The sequence below is a fragment of the Muntiacus reevesi genome, chromosome 10, assembly GCF_963930625.1.
Source record: "Muntiacus reevesi chromosome 10, mMunRee1.1, whole genome shotgun sequence".
NCBI classification, from domain to species: Eukaryota; Metazoa; Chordata; class Mammalia; order Artiodactyla; family Cervidae; genus Muntiacus; species Muntiacus reevesi.
Window position 1 is genome coordinate 44,449,754 of NC_089258.1, and position 18,881 is coordinate 44,468,634.

The 18,881-nt window shown below is 49.5% G+C and overlaps 1 protein-coding gene across 1 annotated transcript in view; it reads left to right on the plus strand.

Annotated features, from left to right (window-relative positions):
• DLGAP2 (DLG associated protein 2) overlaps positions 1-18,881 on the plus strand; it is a gene marked incomplete at its 5' end in the record, with an annotated part of 450,426 nt that overhangs the window by 376,569 nt on the left and 54,976 nt on the right. Inside the window, one exon of the mRNA XM_065946643.1 lies at positions 1,606-1,817. Coding sequence (XP_065802715.1) covers positions 1,606-1,817 — 212 coding nt within the window. The remainder of the gene's footprint in view (positions 1-1,605; positions 1,818-18,881) is intronic.

An 18,881-nucleotide genomic window follows, 5' to 3' on the forward strand; every position in this document is an offset into this window, starting at 1 on the left:
TTCCACACACAGGCTGCAGGGAGGATCCGCAAAGCATCACCGTGGGGCCTGGGAGGCTCGGTGCCCACACGCTCACGCTCACTGAGGGGCGCCCGCTCCCTGCATGTTGGCGGGGGCCCCAGAAGGGGCATCCGTCCTGCCCTGGGCTGCAGTCTGCAAGATGGAAGATGGGGAAAAAGCACTTTCAGCTGATAACTCTGCCCTGGCGGTCAGCCCTGCGTGTCCCTGGCTGGGACGGTGACGAACGGCCCAGTGGCCCCATCAAAACTGGAGAGATGACAAATGAGCGCATCTACAGAACAAACTCACAGACACAGAGAACAGGCTTGCGGTTGCCGAGGGGGCCAGAGGGGTGGGAAGGACTGGGGGTTTGGGGTTAGCAGGTGTAAACTAGTGTATACAGGGTGGGAGAACAGCAGGTCTTACTGGATAGCACAGAGAACTGTATTCAGTATCCTGTGATAAACCACAATGGAAAAGAATATGAAAAGCAATGCATACATGTAAAACTGAATCACTTTGTTATACAGCAGAAATTAACACAACGTTGTGAATAAACTGAAGTTCAATTAAAAAAAATTTTTTTTTAAAACGTGGAAAGATGGCAAGACTCCTTTTAGAATGAACCCACTCCAGTGTTCTTGCCTGGAGAATCCCCATGGACAGAGGCGCCTGGCAGGCTCCATGGGGTCCCTGAGGTCGCAAGGAGTCAGCCAGGACAGAACGAGTAAGCACAGCACAGCCAGAGTGTCCCTAAGTCTGTAAACATTAACCACAGGACAAGCCCCACCTCTGAAGACTTTGTCCACGGAGCTGCATCGTCCCTTGTCTCCACGAAGAGCATGGTGGGAGATTCCCACCGGGTCCTTGGGTCCCTGGACCACAGAGCTCCGTGCGATGGTGCCGCGCGTGTGCACTCACACAGCCCTCTGCCCTCAGCCGCTGCCTGGGGTGGTTTTGGGTTTTTGTCAGCATCACGGCTGGTGGAGCGTGAAGGGACCGCTCCTCCCTGAGCGCCCGTGATGGAGACACCCCGTGATGCGTGTGCTGTGTGGGGACCCCGGGTTTCCTGGGGGGCGGGTCCTTCCTCCCGCACACAGCACCGGTCTGAGTGCGGGACTCAGGTCTGGGCATGGCCTCAGCACCGGCTGCAGGCCCCGGCATGGGGCCGTGGCCCAACCCTGGGCTCATCCCCCGTGTCGGCTCGCACGGGCCTCAGGGCCTCCTCCTCTGGTTTCCTTCTTCTCCTCCTCCTTTCCTCCGCTCCACACTGGAGACCTCTTTAGTCCAGTTTTCTCAACGCTCAACTGCCTTCTTACCACAAGGAAGTAAATCTAAGTGTTAGCAGTGGTTCTTCCAGGTGCTGAGACTACGTTTTTTCCTCATTCTGCTTTTCTAACATTTTCTCACTTTTCCCATAACATTTATCACTTTTATAACAGGAGGAAAAGCAATGATTATATGTGAATGTCCTTTTGGGATTTGAGTGGCGGACCACGAAGAAGCGTGTGGCGTTGGGTGCTGAGTGCCCGAGACCAGCCGAGTCTTTGGGGCCGCGCCCCCAGGAGGCAGCTGGGGCCCTGACGCCCTGTGTGCTCTCCCCAGGTGCCCCAGGACGAGTGGGGAGGGCGCCCCCTGGGGGGCAGAGACGACGAGATCCCCTGCAGGAGGATGAGGAGCGGGAGCTACATCAAAGCCATGGGTGATGAGGACAGCGGGGACTCGGACTCCAGCCCCAAGACGTCCCCCAAGCTGGCCCTCCGGCCGGAGCCCCTGCTCACATCCATCGGACAGAGGCCGCTGGGAGACCTCCAAACGTAAGCCCCCCGCACTTCCCCCGCCCCAGCCCCGGGCTTCCCTCACACGAGCCAGCAGTCAACCCAGAAAATCCCAGGATTGAAAATATTAGACTCAATGGCCGTCAATTTAAAGTCCTCTTTAAAAAGCCTGTCAGACCTTTGGTTACACTTACTGCGTAGTAATTAAGGAAATATACTAGGGCGATTTCTATGTCAGGTGTTAATATCTGAGCACCTGTCATAGCCAGTGACCCATCCGTGTCTTCTCAGATCATTCCAGCTGTTTATCAGAAGCATGTTTGTGTGTGTGTGAGACAGTCACAGTGGGGAGTTTTCTGTTTACTGTAACTTTACAGGTGCATATGTAACAGGCAACAAAGTTTTTGCAAGGTAAGAACAGGAACTGGATTAGTTTTACAAATATCACAGAATATGCTTTATATATTTGTCCAAAGATACGTTGTGGGGTTTTTAAAATTGAAATATAGTTGATTTACAATGTTGCGCCAATCTGCTGTATAGCAAAGTAATTTAGTTACACACATACAGTCTCTCTTTAAAGTCTTTTCCATTATGGTTTATCCCAGGATATTGGATACAGTTTCCTGTGCTTCTGTTTATCCAGCCTATCTGTAATAATTTGCATCCGCTAATAGCAAACTCCCAACCCATCCCCACCCCCCCATGCCTCCTGGCAACCACAAGTCTGTTCTGTGTCTGTAAGTCTGTTTCTGTTTCACAGATAAATTCATTTGGGTTATTTTAGATTCCACATATAAGTGATATCATATGGTGTTTGTCTTTCTCTTTTGCCTTACTTCACATAGTATGATAATCTCTAGGTCCATCCATGTTGCTCAAGTGGCATAATTCCATTCTCTTTCATGGCTGAGAAGTGTTCCATTGCATATATGTACCATATCTCCTTTATCCATTCATCTCTGCATGGACAGACAGGACGATTCCAGGTCTTGGCTATTGTGAATAGCGCTGCAGTGAACATAGGGGTGCATGCTAAGATACATTGTTGATAAATTTAACTAATTTCCAAAATATAAACAGAGGAAACTAGGAACTTGGCTATTCAGTTGAATGATGAAAACGCGACTGCATTTCTTAGCTGTCAGCCTGTGTGTGTTTCTGGTCCTTCCAGCTAAGTCTGGATTCACATGCAAAGAAGCATCTGCTTTTGCCACCATGAGCTGTGGCTTCTCTGGTGTGGAGGTTCAACAAGAGGGTGAAACGGCAGGTCGGCGCTCTTCCTGGGGCATGTGCTACATTCTCCGTATATGTGTGCAGATTATTGTTTTCGCCTAAATCTGACGCCTCAGTGGATACGTGACATGGAGCAGGTGGTGCCCTGCCCAGACGGTGCCATGCCTTGTAGGTCGACTCTGCGAATTTGCAAGTCCATGAAACTCCCATAGCAAGTTGCTCCTTGTGTTAAGATATGAAATTTCTCTTGAAAATATGTTACTGGGAGGTACATCAATTAAGTTGTTGTTATTGCCTGTTAGGATCCTAGCACATCTTGGGATTTTATAGGTTTCAATATCATTTCATTTATTTTCATCTTAAATGACCTCACAAAAGCTCAGCTCTTTCCCCAGGGAAGTTAAAACTGTGCCCACGTTATGGAACAAAACCCTGACTCAAAGGGATGAGGTGCCTTGGCCATATAAGGGACCAGGGGTGTGAATGAAAACGGTTATTGTAATCCCACGTTCAGGGAAAGTGCTTCACCTGAACAGCAGGAGAGCATGCCAGGGACCACGTGCTTTCTGCGAGAAAGGAGGAGGTGGTTCCAAAGTTGGATTTAAAATATGGCCGTGAGCAGAAAGTCTGGAATTCAGCAGCTCCCCGGGTGTGTTTCCCTCCAGCACCACAGAACTTCACCAGCGGGAGCTGACTGACAGGCGGATTAAGATTCAAATGATAAACAAAAGAATTAGCGTCTGCTGACCTCCTTCAGGTTTTTATTCTCATCTTGGTATGCACAGTTAATTCTATTGACGTTAATAATGGTATTCAAGAAGGCAAATAAAATAGCCAGAAATAGCCTGGTAATTATACTTTAGTTCTAACTGGATGGGTTGGAGATGCATTGATATTCTTTTAGCTAAACTGTGGTACGGGCATGCTGACCCCTAGGGGTTTCCGCACCTCCTGCCTCACATAAACTCTCCTGTGTGATGGACTTGCCCAGCAAGCCTGCTGTGATCTGCCTGGCTGAGACCTGCAAGGGTCTGGGGCTGCCTGTCGTCAGCCCTGTTGAGCCACGTAATATAAGCCCCCTTCTGTGAAGGCTGCTTGACCTCTGGGAACAGTGGTTGTGTTGAGCAGTGTCGTGTCTTCCTGCTGGTACACCCAGAAAGCAGCCGGTCCTGCTGTTCCTAACTGGCCGTGCTCCCTGACTACACGGGCAGGGGTTCTCGCTGTCACCGTGCGGTGCTCTCTAAGTAGTGCAAGGCGACAGACAGTCTTTTCACTCTGGAAAGAAAGATGAAGCAAAAGCAAATGACCAAAGACTTGCCACACTTGTCTTACTGCCCAGGATTCTCAGGAGCTGTGTTGATGGATCGAGGACAGACTCTGTCCCTCTGTGGGTCAGACCCTGCCCACAGGCAGATGCCACTGAGAACTGTTTTAACTGAAATGTAAATTTCAAGATGCTATGGAATCCAATTTACTAGGTTTTAAATTAGTTTATGTATTAATATATAGAGAGTTCACTTTTTATTACTATGAAAGGTAGACCAACTGATTTAATTTTAGGGTTTTTTTCCTGCTTAGTTGAATTGAGAAGTCAAATCTCTAATAAATTTGAACATCTCTGAGTCATTCTCTCAAGAAGGTAGCATTTTGAATTTGCAGAGAAAGGAGAGCTTATGTTACAAACTACTTCACATGTAAAGATAAACTCAGGTGGGTTATAGATATAAACATAAGAATCATGTTTGCGTGTGTGGCTGTATACAGGTGTGTGTATATACAGGTATGTGTATATGTCTGCGTGTGTATATATCTACATATGTGTATACAGGTGTGTGTATATGTATATGTGTGTATATACAAGTATGCGTATGTACATGCATATATATGTACATGAATCTGCATATATGAATATTTTACAATCTTGAGTTGGAGAAGTCATATCCCAACCATACTCCACAGTGAGAAACTACAAAATATTGACATATTTTAATTCATAAAACTAAAAACATATTCATGGTAAAGGTCAACAAACAAATGAACAAACTGAAACTACTGTCACCAAAGTAAGACAATCATGAAAACCTGGGGAAATGCCCCATGATACAGGTGACATGTGCTCACATTCCTAATACAAAGAGACACACCTTGCAAATCAGTGAGGAAGAGATGAGCACTGTGGTCATATAAACGGGCAGAGACCAGAAAAGACGTTCACATACCTCATCAGTGACTGAAAGTCTGGGAGAGTTTTAGCATTCCACTGAAAACTAAAAATCTAAACTCCCGTTCTAAAGTGTAAAGGTGCAGAAATGCAGTGGTGTTCACTAGTTCCTGCGCATCACTGTAGGAAGCCCCACATGCCCGTCAGCAGGGATCTGGTCCCACAGGTGGGTCCACCTGTAAAAGCCACACAGGTAAGATGCTCTTCACTGTTACATCATCAGTAACAGCAAAAGGCACAGTAACCCAGAGTCCACCGTGATAGTACTGACTGAACAAGAGATATATGCAAGTATTGAAATAGAATATTATTAATAAGATATACTAGAATATTAGGCAGCTATAAAAATGAGGAACACTTCCATATGCTAATTGTGGAGCAATCCAGATTACATCAACTTTAAAAAGCAAAGTACAGGACATTATTGTGTAGCTGCCACTTTAAAAAAAACATGAGAGACTGAGAATCTTTTTATGTTTATTGTAGTTACAGATTCTCTCTTTTTTAACTTTGTTCATGTGTTTGTTGGCTGTGCTGGGTCTTCGCTGCTGCATGGACTCTCTCCTAGCTGTGGAGAGCAGGGGCTGCTCTTCGTCATAGTGCCCGGGCCTCTCTTGTTGGGGGGCGCAGGCTCCAGGGGCGCGGGCTTCAGGAGTCGTGGCCCCTGGGCTCAGCTGGTGCAGCTCCCGGGCTCTGGAGCGCGGGCTCACCTGTTCTGCAGCCTGTGGGATTGAACCTGTGTCTTCTGCCTTGGCAGGTGGCCTCCTCCACTGAGCCACCTGGGAAGACCCGATGCTGCCACTTTTATATGATAAAATGGGAAAATAAGACGCATGTCAGATTATAATACATAAAAAGACAATAGAAGAATAAGATGCTAATAAAAATGTTTACATCTAAGGAGCGAGGAGGAAGTAGGTGTGACAGGGATGGACAGGACACCTCAATATGCCTCTTTTTATATATGGTGTTGACCTTCATTTGTGCAAACGTGCCATCTATTCAGAAATATCAGAACTTAAAAGACGCAATAAAAGAAAGTAAAACCTACTCTCGAGAGACAGAGCAGCCAAGAGAAGATTTAGAGATGACTGATGACAGAACCATCAGGGAGAACTTTAAAATAATGGATTGATGCCATAAAGATCGAAGGGAAAACGCGGAGTACTCAAAGACACCAAAGGGACACTGGCAGAGAGAGAAAGTGTAAGAAAGAGGGAGGTAGAAACGCTGCAGCTGCAAACCATGGTGTGAGGAGCAGAGGCTTAGTTGCTGAGCTCATCGGTAGATGCGGCACAACCGCGTGATGGCCAGTGAACTTGAAGATAGTCCACGGGAATCACCACACACACAAAAATGTAGGAAATAAAAGCAGAAAAGAGCATTCAGGAGATGTGGGCAAACATTAAATTGTCAAATGCACTGAATCCCAGGAGGCAAAGAGAAGGGGGAACAGTCTACGGAAGAAGCATTTGAAGATGTAACGCCCAAGAGTTCTGAAAACAGTGAAGTATGGTAAATCACAGATTGAAGAATCTAGAAAATCTCAAGAAAGATAAGTACCCCCAAACAAACCACCAAAACCCCATACAAATACACACATATTCAGTCCACCAGAAACCGAGAATAAAGAGAAAATCTTAAAGAAAGCTGAAGAAAAATAAAGGACATTACATCCAGAGGAACAGAACATTCTCACAGGGTTTTTATCGTAAGCTCATCGAGCCAGAAAGCAATGAAGTGACACCTTTAAAGTATTAAAAGAAAAACCTTTGAATCCAGAATTTGAGACCTAGAGAAATTATCTTTCAAAAATGAAGAAATGATCAACTTTTGAGGATAAAGACAGCCACTATTAGCTACTTTTCTCCGTTTTAATTGCTTTTTCAAATTCTGTAATGAATATGTAAAGTGTTTAATACTGACAACCTTTCCTTTCCAGCCATGTGGGAAGGGAACTCGACTTAGAGGTAAAGGTAATACACTGTCCTTTCTTCCCAACATTTTCCCACTTCTCATCGTAGGAGCTCTCGAATCCCCCCCGCAAGTCAGCTTGTTCCTGACCACCCTCACAGCTGCGCACGCGTCCCCACACCACGCGGTCTACACCCAGCTGCTTTTGTGCGCTTTCTCTCCTGCTCATCCAGCGTGACACGCGTGCCCCCCGCAGCGCTGAGGGCAGTTCCCAGCTCATCTCCTGGCGAACCAACGGATCTGATTGCATAATGATGGAGAGCTGTCACCCTCGAACAATGAAGAGTGCTGAAAGCTATCACTCTTTAAACGCGAGTCACTCTCTCTACTTCTGTGTTCTTCAGATATCTAACAGCGATGGCATGGATAATCAGCCAAACACTCAGGAGAAGTCAGACAGGACTTTCTGTTGACTAAATAGAAGCTGACGGCTGTCAAAGCCCCGACTGTCTCCAGAGAATGCCCTGAATAAAGAGATTAGCACAAAAAGAGGTCAATCTGTAAGATTTGAGGGCAAAATTAAACAACATTAAGCCTAATAGTAAACCTAAAGCACCAGTGATTTATGTAGTTCTCCTAAAGGTAGTAAAGATGAGTTATGCTATTGAAATCATTGCCTTCCTTGATGTATTGTACTTAATATATGAATTTGTTTCTTTATTCCTCCAATAAGTAGGTTTGTGCTAGGACTGGGTGTGTAAATAAGATATCAAATAAATAAACGGATGAAAGTACAGACTGCCAGGGCACTAACCAAGGAAGTGAAACTAATCAGTTAGTTTTCAATGACAGAGATCATTTTCACAGACTATTAAAAAGTGAGATTTTGATGAATCAAATTGCTTTTGAAATAATTTTTTTTTAAGATTAAGGTGTTTTTAAGATCTCTTTTATTGCAAAATTTGGCAAATATATACAAAAATTTATGTTCATTCTTTTCTTAACTTTTTATTTTGTATTGGAGTATAGCCGATTACCAGTGTTGCAATCGCTTCAGGTGGACAGCAAAGAGACTCAGCCACACATGTCCACGTCCCCACTCTCCCCCACACTCCCCACCCATCCAGGCTGCCACGTAACACGGAGCAGAGTTCCCTGCGCTGGGCAGTAGGTCCTTGTTGGCTACCCATTTACAAATGTAGCAGTGTGCACGTGTCCATCCCAAACCCCTGTCTGTCTCTTCTCCCATCCTTCCCGCCGGTAACCATAGTGCATTCTCTCAGCCCATGAGTCTGTTTCTGTTTTGTACACAGGTTCAAGCCTCCAGTGAGAGCTCAGCTTAGCCGGCACCTTAGTGTCCATCTGTGATGCTGTGAGCAGAGAGCCTGGTCACTGTGGGCCAGACTGTGACCTACAGGCCTAATGCAAGCCAACCCTCGAGCGTTGCTTTAAGCCACTGCATCTGTGATTCTGTGTTGTGTGGTGTGTTAGTCAGGGTTCTCCAGAAACACAGGGGTGTGTGTGTGTGTGTATGAGAAAGAGAAAATAGACAGGGACTAACTGTAAGAAATTGGCTCTCATGATTGTGCAGGCTGGCAGATTCTAATTCTGCAGGGCAGACTGGCAGGCTGGAGCCCCAGGGAAGACCTGAGTTTGTGGCTAGAGGCTGAAGACAGTCTGAAGGCACAATTTCTCTTCCCCAAGGAGGTCAATCTTTTTCCTTAAGACCTTCAACTGATTAGATGAGGCCTACCCATATAATGGAGGGCACTCTGCTTTCTCAGTGTCTAAAAATTTAAATTTTGATCACATCTGAAATCTCTGGGCTTCCCTGGTAGCTCCTTGGTAAAGAATCTGATTGCCAAGGCCAGAGATGTGAGTTCAACCCCTGGTCCAGGGCGATCCCTGGAGAGGGAAGTGGCGACCCACTCCAGTATTCTGGCCTGGGAAATCCCATGGGCAGAGGAACCTGCAGGTTATGGTCCACGGGGTCGCAAAGAGTCCAACAGGACTGAGCTACTAATGCATGCACGTCTAAAAAATGCCTTCACAGTGCCGTCTAGACTCAGTTCAGTTCAGGTCAGTCGCTCAGTTGCATCCAACTCTTTGCCACCCCATGGACTGCAGTACACCAGGCTTCCCTGTCCATCACCAACTCCTGAAGCTTCCTCTAACTCATATCCATCGAGTCAGTGATGCCATCAAACCATCTCATCCTCTGTTGTCCCCATCTCCTCCTGCCTTCAATCTTTCCCAGCATCAGGGTCTTTTCTAGTGAATCAGTTCTTTACATCAGGTGGCCAAAGTATTGGAGCTTCAGCCTCAGCACCAGTCCTCCCAATGAATATTCAGGACTGATTTCCTTTAGGATTGACTCGTTTGGCTGCCTGGACTACTCTTGACCAAATTGCTGGGTCCCACAGTCTAGTCAAGTTGATACATGAAATGAGCCAACAGACATAGCAATGGAAAATGAATATGTGAAAGTATTAGTCATGGTTATCTCTGGGTGGTGGACTTCTGGCTGAATTTCATTTTCTTTTAAATATTTTCTGAATTTTTTCCAAAAGCATATGTTAATGTTAAAATGAGCAAAGATATCGAAAATCAGTTTTATTGTCTTCTAAGCCTCCTTGTAACCTATAAGTACTGTTTCTTCAAAAACAATACCGTATTTAAAACAAATTATCCTTGTGTTGTGAAGTTACTACAGTAATAAATTTATGCTCAGTGACTTTATTAGACTTTCCAATTTCAAGTGGAATTATAATTTTATGTGGATTTTAAAGCCGTAAAATGGAGCTTATTCGCAGGAGTACTGCCATATTTTGTGTCTCCAGGGCTCATTTTACGTGAGACATACAGTAGGAGGTCCTCGGGGAGGGACGCGTGTCCTCGGCGGTAGTCGGGGCTTGGTGTTATCACCAGGGAGCCTCCTCCTTGATGGTGGGAAAGGGATGAGCGTTTGAGGGTTACTAGCCTGGACTCTCTGAAATCACTTCCACGTCCAGCACCATCATGTGTACCTGGGGAGGAGGCTCCACACTGCTGGACCAGACAGTGAGCGGCTTTTCCAGCACAGACCCCCTCCCGGGGCCAGACGTCTCCCAGTACCAGGTGACGTCTGACTGTGGCAGAGTTCCCATACTGAGAGTCCTCTGTCATTTTCCTGCACGTCAGGTGTCATAATTCTAACTTTCCATCTTCTGTGTCTTTCTCTACTTGCTGATTACGTTGTCGCCTCCTCAGATGACAATGTACACTCATGTCTTTTCATTATCCCGGTAGTGGCCATGTCATGGCCCTTCAGCTAACCCTGTTAGTTGACAGGGACTCCGCTTATGATCTGCTTCGTGGTACAGTTACACTATTATTTTCACTTCAGATGGAGGTGCATTTAGTGATTATCTCCAATCACAGCAGGATGGTAAATTTTACTGTCAATTGACTCCTACATTTGTATGGTGACTATTCAAATAGATGTTAAAGTCAGCATTTATCATTAGATACAGCAATAGTAAAAAAAAAAAAAAAACTTTTTTCTTAAGTAGTAATAGCATGTACCTCTTATTTTATACAGTGGTAGGTAGTCAAACATTTAACCTATAAAATCAGCAGTCAGAAAATACAATGGAGTGAGAAGAATGGAAACATTTATCTGCCGCAGTGGTTTTTAATTTCTGGTACTAATGGGGAAAACACAGAACAGAGTGGCTGTTGCCAGCAGAACAGAACATGTTCACATGCTGGCCCAGGAGTTTACCTGGTTCCCTGTTGGTCTCGCCCTCCAGACTTCACACCAAGTCTCTCGAGAGCGTAGAACTCACCTCCATTTTCCTGATAGTCGGCACTTAATAATGTTTCATGGATGGAATTGCCTTTAAGGAAATTTTAACTGGGGCCATTCTGTGGGGTTGGCTTCCCTGGTTGCTCAGTCTGTAAAGAGTCTGCCTGCAATGTGGGAGCCCTGGGTTCGATCCTTGGGTCAGGAGGATGCCCTGGAGAAGAAATGGCAACCCACTTCAGCATTCTTGCCTGGAGAATCCCATGGATTCTGGTGGACTACAGAGGAGGAGCCTGGTAGACTACAACACATAGAGTCACAAAGAGTCAGACTCGACTGAGTGACTTTCGCTTTCATTCTGTGGGACTGTTAGTGATGATTTTTACTATAACCTTATGTCCCAGGCATCTCCCTTGTTAGGCTAATAATTGTCTTAAAATCTGTTCCTGAAAGTCATAGAGAGACACTGAAGAAATACAAATCGGCTAGCAGATTCCTGTTCTAGAAAGGTTGATCCAACTGGGTGGACACCATCAGGGGTCCATCAGGAGGCCCAGGTGAGTTACCAGGGCCGCCTTAGTGATGGTATGTGGTTTGAGAAAACCGGCCTGGAGGCAGACGTTCTTGGGACAGAGTGGGACCCCCAAGGCTGTGACTCGGGCAGGGCTGGGGTGGTGTGCAGTGAGGGGCTGCCATGAGGAGGGCAGGTGTGGGGACCGCGCTGAGTCCAGCTAGGGCAGGTGGCGTGCAGGGGTCGCCCCCACGGTCCTGACATCTGGGTGTGAGGATGCCTGCTCTCTGCCTCTGTGGGATGCGGGGAGGCGCGTCAGAGGACAGCGGGCACCCCCGGGGACCAGCGCTGCTGTGGTACCCCGCCTTCCTGATTCAGACGGCAGGGGCCACAGACGGGCAGGAGAGGCTGGGGGGCGCCCAGGGTCTCGGCCACGAGTGGAGATGGCAGGGTTTCCCGAGGAATGGACTATCCCAGCCATCCCCATGCTGGATGGTCCAGAAGAGGCAGGGGCTGCACCCCGGCCCCCTTCCTGGTGCAGGCTGCTTCCGTGGTGGCTGGTCTCACCTGTCACTCATGGACTCTCTGCGTTTTCAGTTCTCTTCAAAATCTACATTTTCTCACTTCCTTTTGCCATTGGTATGATGAAAGAGTCACTGCGTGTGGACTGAATTTTTCTTTGATCTCCACGACCTGGAGGTGTTTAGTGTTAACTGCCATCCTTTGTATGCAGACTCTGCCCCCAGAGGGCACTCCGTGCAGGCACGGCCGAGTTCCGTCTGGCAGATCTGTGCCGGCCCAGTGGCACCCAGCAGTGAATGTGGCCCAGTGAACAGCAGGTGCGTCGGTACCGAGGTGGTTAGCGGCGACGTACTGGCTGCCAAGCTGGTGGATCGTCCCCTTGCCGCACCTGTGGTTGCCTGCTAGCCACACAGGCTGGGAAGCCTGACCAGCAGAGCTGCTTGTGCCCTGTTTGTTAGGCCTCTTCTTAATGTGTGCATCTGGGGACTCAGAAAGCTGGCCGCTGGAACACGCACCCCCTCAGGTGGGCCCCGAGAGCCCCTCCCGGAAGGGGCTGGCCTGAGGGACCCCGACCCTGACTCCCTGGTCTGAGTGTGAGCGTCATGTCACGGATCTGGTCTGGTTCTGCCGCCCTCAGACGGGTGACCTGGACAGGGCTGAAACGGCAGCATGTCCTGTGACTGTGTCTCCGGGACTTGGCCCAGGAAGGACTAGGACAGTTCTAAGTGCTTTCCCGGTGGCTCAGTGATAAAGAAAGCATTGACTCCTGCTAATGCAGGAGACTCGGGGTCATCCCTGGGTCGGGAAGATCCCCTGGAGGAGGGCATGGCTACCCCACTCCAGTTCTCTTGCCTGGAGAATCCCATGGACAGAGGAGCCTGGCGGGCTACGATCCATGGGGTTGCGAAGAGTCGGACACAACTGAGGGACTGTACAACAACAGAGTCAGGCTGCATGTTCCCCCCGAGTTCTCCAGGCAGGGCGCTGCCGTTCGCTGTTCGGCTGGTGAGTGTTTGATGAGCTCCAGCACAAGTGGTCAGACTCTAGTCTCCTTCGCAAGAAGCCTCCGCCCCTGCTGTGCCACGCCCCTGGACTGTGCCACCCCAGCATCAGGGATCCCGTGGTCATGCCCCCCGTCTTAGTGCCCCGGCCGTGCAGGGTGGGGCCCCCTGGGGCACAGGCCATGTTCCCTGGACAGAGCGCCTGGGTCCAGCAGACCCTGGCGTGCTCAGAGCTCAGCGTTTGCTTCCCAGTGTGGTCACCCCGGGGCCAGCCCTGATGCAGACACAAACCCAGTCTCCAATACCCACAGGAAGACTTTTCACAGGAGTGCTTGTTGTTGTTTGTGGATGAAATGGGTGAAAATGTAGGTTCTCTGAAGGGCCCCTCAGTGGGGTGCCCTTCACTGCCCCAGTAGACCTGTGTTCCTCTAAGCGTCAGTGGGTCCAGACACCACCTGCCACAGAAGTGCCTCAGATATTTACTGAAGTTCAGATCTGAGCCAATGCTGCCCTTGTGAATCCACCTGGAGTGTGTGGTCCAGAAACCAGCAGGGCGCTGTGATGCTGTGAGCTCTTGGGAAACCTTCAGTGGGTGTTTTCCTGTCGCCCTGACACTAGCTTTTAATATAAACCAGCAAGTGTCAGAAATTTTAGTAAAGAGAAAAGCTCTGTGCTTGCTTAAAAATCCATCTTAAACATAGAGAAAGGCATGGAGGCCCACAGCAGTGGCAGGACGAGCCCCCGAAACGGTCTTGGCCGCCCCTGAGCACAGTCCTCGCCCGGCGTGGCCCAGGGAGCCCGATGCCTCCACAGGGCCCTCGCTCCACACCAGGACCCGTACACTGTGGTGGCCGCTGTCGTGGTGGCGCAGCGTGCACGGGCCAGGCGGGTGGGCTGGGCCGGCCGTCATCAGAGGGGCAGGCAGGGCGACCACTGCACAGACTCGCTCAGCCGCACACCAGGGGGCGGGGGAATGGGAAAGCCCAACTGTTGGCAGGGATCTCCCGGCCTCGAAGCCCTGCTCTTCCCACCCTCAGCCGTCCCTCTGCAGGGACCAGAGAAGCTCTGTGACCACCTGGAGGAGGACAGCCGTGTCCAAGGCCCAGAGTCTCCCACATCCATGACCCGGAGGGCAGGCGACCCCAGGAGCCTCTTGTCCACAACCCACAAGGCAGGCGACCCCAGGAGCCTCCCGCCCACAACCTGGTGGGCAGGCAACCCCAGGAGTCTCCTGTTCACGACCTGGCGGGCAGGTGACCCCAGGAGTCTCCCATCCACAACCTGGCCGGCAGGCAACCCCAGGAGTCTCCCGTCCACGACCCGCAGGGCAGGCAACCCAGGAGCGTCTCCCGATGCTCAGCTCTGACCACGTGGAGGGAGCAGCCCCAGCTCTGTGTTAGCTTCAGGAAGTCTCCCACCTTGTTGCCTAAAACACCGCCTCTGGGTAAGATGATTCCTCTCAGCACGGGAGGCCCAGCGCTGGACTCACTTCAGTGCCCGCCACCACTGCTCCTGGAAACGACGTCTCTCACCTCCGAGAAGGAGCGGAGCACGCGGCCCTGTCGTGACTCGGAAGCGCTGCCGTAATGGCAGCTCCGCTTTGGGACATGCCGCTGCTCCGCATCTTGCTCATGTGGGCTGTGAGCCTGTCACACAGCTGCGATGGTGCACCGCAGGCTTTGAAGATGTGTGTGCAGCACTGAAGTAACACACGCACCCTCCAGAGGGAGCGATCTTTGTGCAGAATCTCTGTATCACCTGCGTGGGGACCTTGGGCCTGGGGTCGCCTCTCAGGAAGGTAAGCACACCGTCATGAAATGACTGGGTCATCGTCTGTGCCCCAGAGACGCACAGGCGCTTCGCAGGACGCCAGGACAACAGCCGCGTTTGGTGGGAGTTGCATGACTGCTCACTCCATGGCCTCGAGGCTCCCCACCCAGGAAGGCCAGGGCGCCGGACGTGCTGTGAGCCGGTGACGGGGCCTCCACTGGCTCCTGAAAACCCCTCCCGAATCATCACACAGTTCACTTCAGTTGAGAAGTGACAGAAAACTAAACATGTTTCCACGGCTGATTCCTAACCCCGTGACTAGGATGCAGTTTACAGACCGTGCAGTTCACCCCTTGACGTGAACAGCGCAGTGGCTTGTGGTGTATTCACGGGTCCCTGTGACCCACGTCAGGACGTGTCTTCCGGCTGAGGAGCCGCCCAGCTCCCCCACCCCACCCGACAGCCGCCCGTGTGCCCGGTCTCCCGGGCTCGCCGGTTCCGGATGTGCCGTGGACGTGCGGTCCTGCAGCCCGTGCCTTCGTGCCGGCTTCTCCCGCCCGGCGGGTCTTTAAGGCTCGCCTGCGCTGTGGCCCACGGCCGCCGCCTCTACTGTTACGGCTGGCTAGTACTCCCCGTGTGGCTGCAGCCCTGGTAACTTCTCCCGCGCCTGACCGACGTTTGTTTCCACTTCGGGGCTCTTAGGACGAATCCTGCACAGGTGTCTCTGTGGACAGTTATCTTTCTTTGCCCCGTACCTGGGGGTCGAGCTGCCGGGTCTCTTGCGAATATCACATGTGACCTTCTGGGGAGCTCCCAGAGTGTTTTTAAACCAGCTAAACATCCTCTACGACTTAATAATACGCATTTTCAATGTATCCTATATTGTGCAATGTATATAAATATGCATGTTTGTGTAAAATGTGTCCCTTATTTTAAGTTTTTCATGTTCATATTTACAGCCGTTGCTTTAATCTCTGAAGGCTTACAGGCACATCACTTTGTAACGAGAGCAGATTTTTTCATGATACATTTATTTCCATTGATGTTGACAGAGTGTCATAACATGGAAGATAAATAATGGGAGCTTTTCCTTAATACTCATCATTCTTTCTGATATTTTAATTTCTCTGGTCTCCTTACAGTGGAATCTAATTCATAATCCTGTGTGCAGTGTTGCCGCTTTTTCCTCAAAATACAATTCAGACGCTGAACTATAAGGTAGTTTGAATGGGAAGAAAGATGTTTGGAAAGACACCAGATCTCTTTAAATGTATCATTCGGGAACCTGAATTCTATTGAAGCATATGTGCTGCCTTTTGGCGGACCCCGGGGGACCCTGGTGTCCCTCGCAGACGCTGTCATCTGTGACCGTCCGGGTGTGGCGTCAGCTGCCGCTGGGAGAACTTGGCATCCAGGAGGCACAGCTTCATCATCGCTCAGTGGGCTTAGAGGGCCCTGAAGCCAACAACGGACTCTTTTAATAGCAGAAAGGACACGTATGAGAAAACACAGGAGCGTCTCGCAGCAGTAAAGACCTCCCTTAGAGCCGCTTTAGTGAAGCTGGTCCCTGCCAGCCCCCGTGCACACACCCCTGGCTGACACCCCCGGGCTGACACACGGCTTTGCAACCCTGGGAATGAGGAGGGGCGGCCACGCTTCCGGGAGTGTGGATCTGCTCCGGGACAGGGGCCTTCACCCCGGGAACGGGGGCTGCGTCTCATCGGCAGAGTGTGGGTGGTGAGCCGTTTCCCAGCTCCAGGGGGTCCGAGAAAGGACACAGCTGGGGTGCGTGGTGCCGCGGGGGGAGTCGGCCTGTGCCTGTCAGCAGTGAGGTCTCTAAACAAACAACCACTGAAGCACTGGGGCTGGTGAGCCAAACAGAGGACAGAGGCCGCACCTGAACCCAGCGCGGCAACAGGGCGCGCCGGGCGGCAGCCGTGCAGAGCCAGCCCTGCCGCAGAGCACGACCACGGCCTCCGCAGCGCATCCCAGCTGTTGGTCTATTAGGACACGCATCCGTGAGTTCACTGTGTCTGCCGGGCGTGTGCGCGGATGCACCCAGGCTGGCTGCCTGAGGACTGCAGGCGCTGCTCCATGTAATCAGACCAGCACACATGGGGAGAGAGACTTTGACGGGGACTGCAGTGTCGCCAAGGTGTTAATTCTCCCCAGACCGAGGTGTCGATGCAGGGCAGCCTCCGTTTTTAGAGAAACTGACAGGAAGAAAATGCTGAGGGTCTTAGAAGAGCCGAAACAGTCTTGACAGAGAAGAGCCAAGTTGGGCCAGCTGTTCCGGCCACTTCTCTCCCAGGCCCAGCGTCCCTGCAGGGGTCCCTGCTGCCGCTCAGGAAAGCAGTGTTTAGAAACCAAGGTCCAACCCCGTGTGTGCTCACTGCTGGTTCCCTTAGCAGCACAGAGAGCTAGCACACACACATATCTACAGTCGTTTATTTTGTTTATCCACTGGCATGTGTACGGTGCTAAATGTGGATTCACTTCCATGTCTCTAACTTTAATCTAGTATGGCATGGTTCATTCTAGCTTTCCCCCACCCCTTGATTATTTGTACAAGATACACTTAAATTTCCTTTGAGACTTCCTCTCTGAGCCAATCTGGAAGGCTGTTGTTTAACTTTCACATATTTGGGGATTTTCCAAAAATTCTTCTGTTATTGATTTCTAGTTTTATTTATTTTGGTCCAAGAACATACTTTGTATGATTTCTGTTCTTTCGAATGTGTTAAGGTTTGTTCTGTGGCCCAGAATATAGTCTATGTTGGTGAATGCCCACTTGATGCTCACCTGAGGAAAATGTGGATGATGCTGTGTGTTTGGAGGCTGTCTGCTCTTAAGACAGGGATATTGGTGTCAGAATAAACCAGGGTTGTTTTAGCCTCAGCACTGCTGATACTTGGGGCCAGAAAATTCTTTTTGGTTAACAGGCGGCTATGTACTATATAATTTTAGTAGCATCTCTGGTCTGTAAATTGTCACCCTGCTTATTTAACTTATATGCAGTTCATCATGAGAAACGCTGGGCTGGAAGAAGCACAAGCTGAAATCAAGATTTCCAGGAGAAATATCAATAACCTCAGATATGCAGATGACACCACCCTTATGGCAGAAAGTGAAGAGGAACTAAAAAGCCTCTTGATGAAAGTGAAAGAGGAGAGTGAAAAAGTTGGCTTAATGCTCAACATCCAGAAAACTAAGATCATGGCATCCAGTCCTATCACTTCATGGCAAATAAATGGGGAAACAGTGTCAGACTTTATTTTGGGGGGCTCCAAAATCACTGCAGATGGTGATTGCAGCCATGCAATTAAAAGGCGCTTACTCCTTGGAAGGAAAGTTATGACCAACCTAGACAGCATATTAAAAAGCAGAGACATTTCTTTGCCAACAAAGGTCCGTCTAGTCAAGGCTATGGGTTTTCCAGTGGTCATGTATGGATGTGAGAGTTGGACTGTGAAGAAAGCTGAGTGTTGAAGAATTGATGCTTTTGAACTGTGGTGTTGGAGAAGACTCTTGAGAGTCTCTTGGACTGTAAGGAGATCCAACCAGTCCATCCTAGGGGAGATCAGTCCTGGGTGTTCATTGGAAGGACTGATGCTGAAGCTGAAACTCCAATACTTTGGCCACGTGATGCAAAGAGCTGACTCACTGGAAAAGACCCTGATGCTAGGAGGGATTGGGGGCAGGAGGAGAAGGGGACGACAGAGGATGAGATGACTGGATGGCATCACCGACTCGATGGGCATGAGTTTGATTAAACTCTGGGAGTTGGTGATGGACAGGGAGGCCTGGTGTGCTGCGATTCATGGGGTTGCAAAGATTCGGACACAACTGAGCAACTGAACTGAACTGACTGAACTGGTCTCTGCTCACCAGGCTCCCATCCCCAAGCTGTGACAACAGAGTATCTCCAAGTGTCTCCAGTGGTCCCTTGGGGGTGAAACCTCTCGGGTTAAAGAAAACTCAAATAGAATAAATCGATGTGACTGAAGAGTGACTCTCGCCATCTAAATTTAAAATGTCTGCTCATCAAAACACTCCCAACAAGTAGGGGACAAGGCAAGTCACAAAGTGAAGGAAAATACTTGAAATGAATATCTGACAAAGGATTTGAGTACAGAATATATAA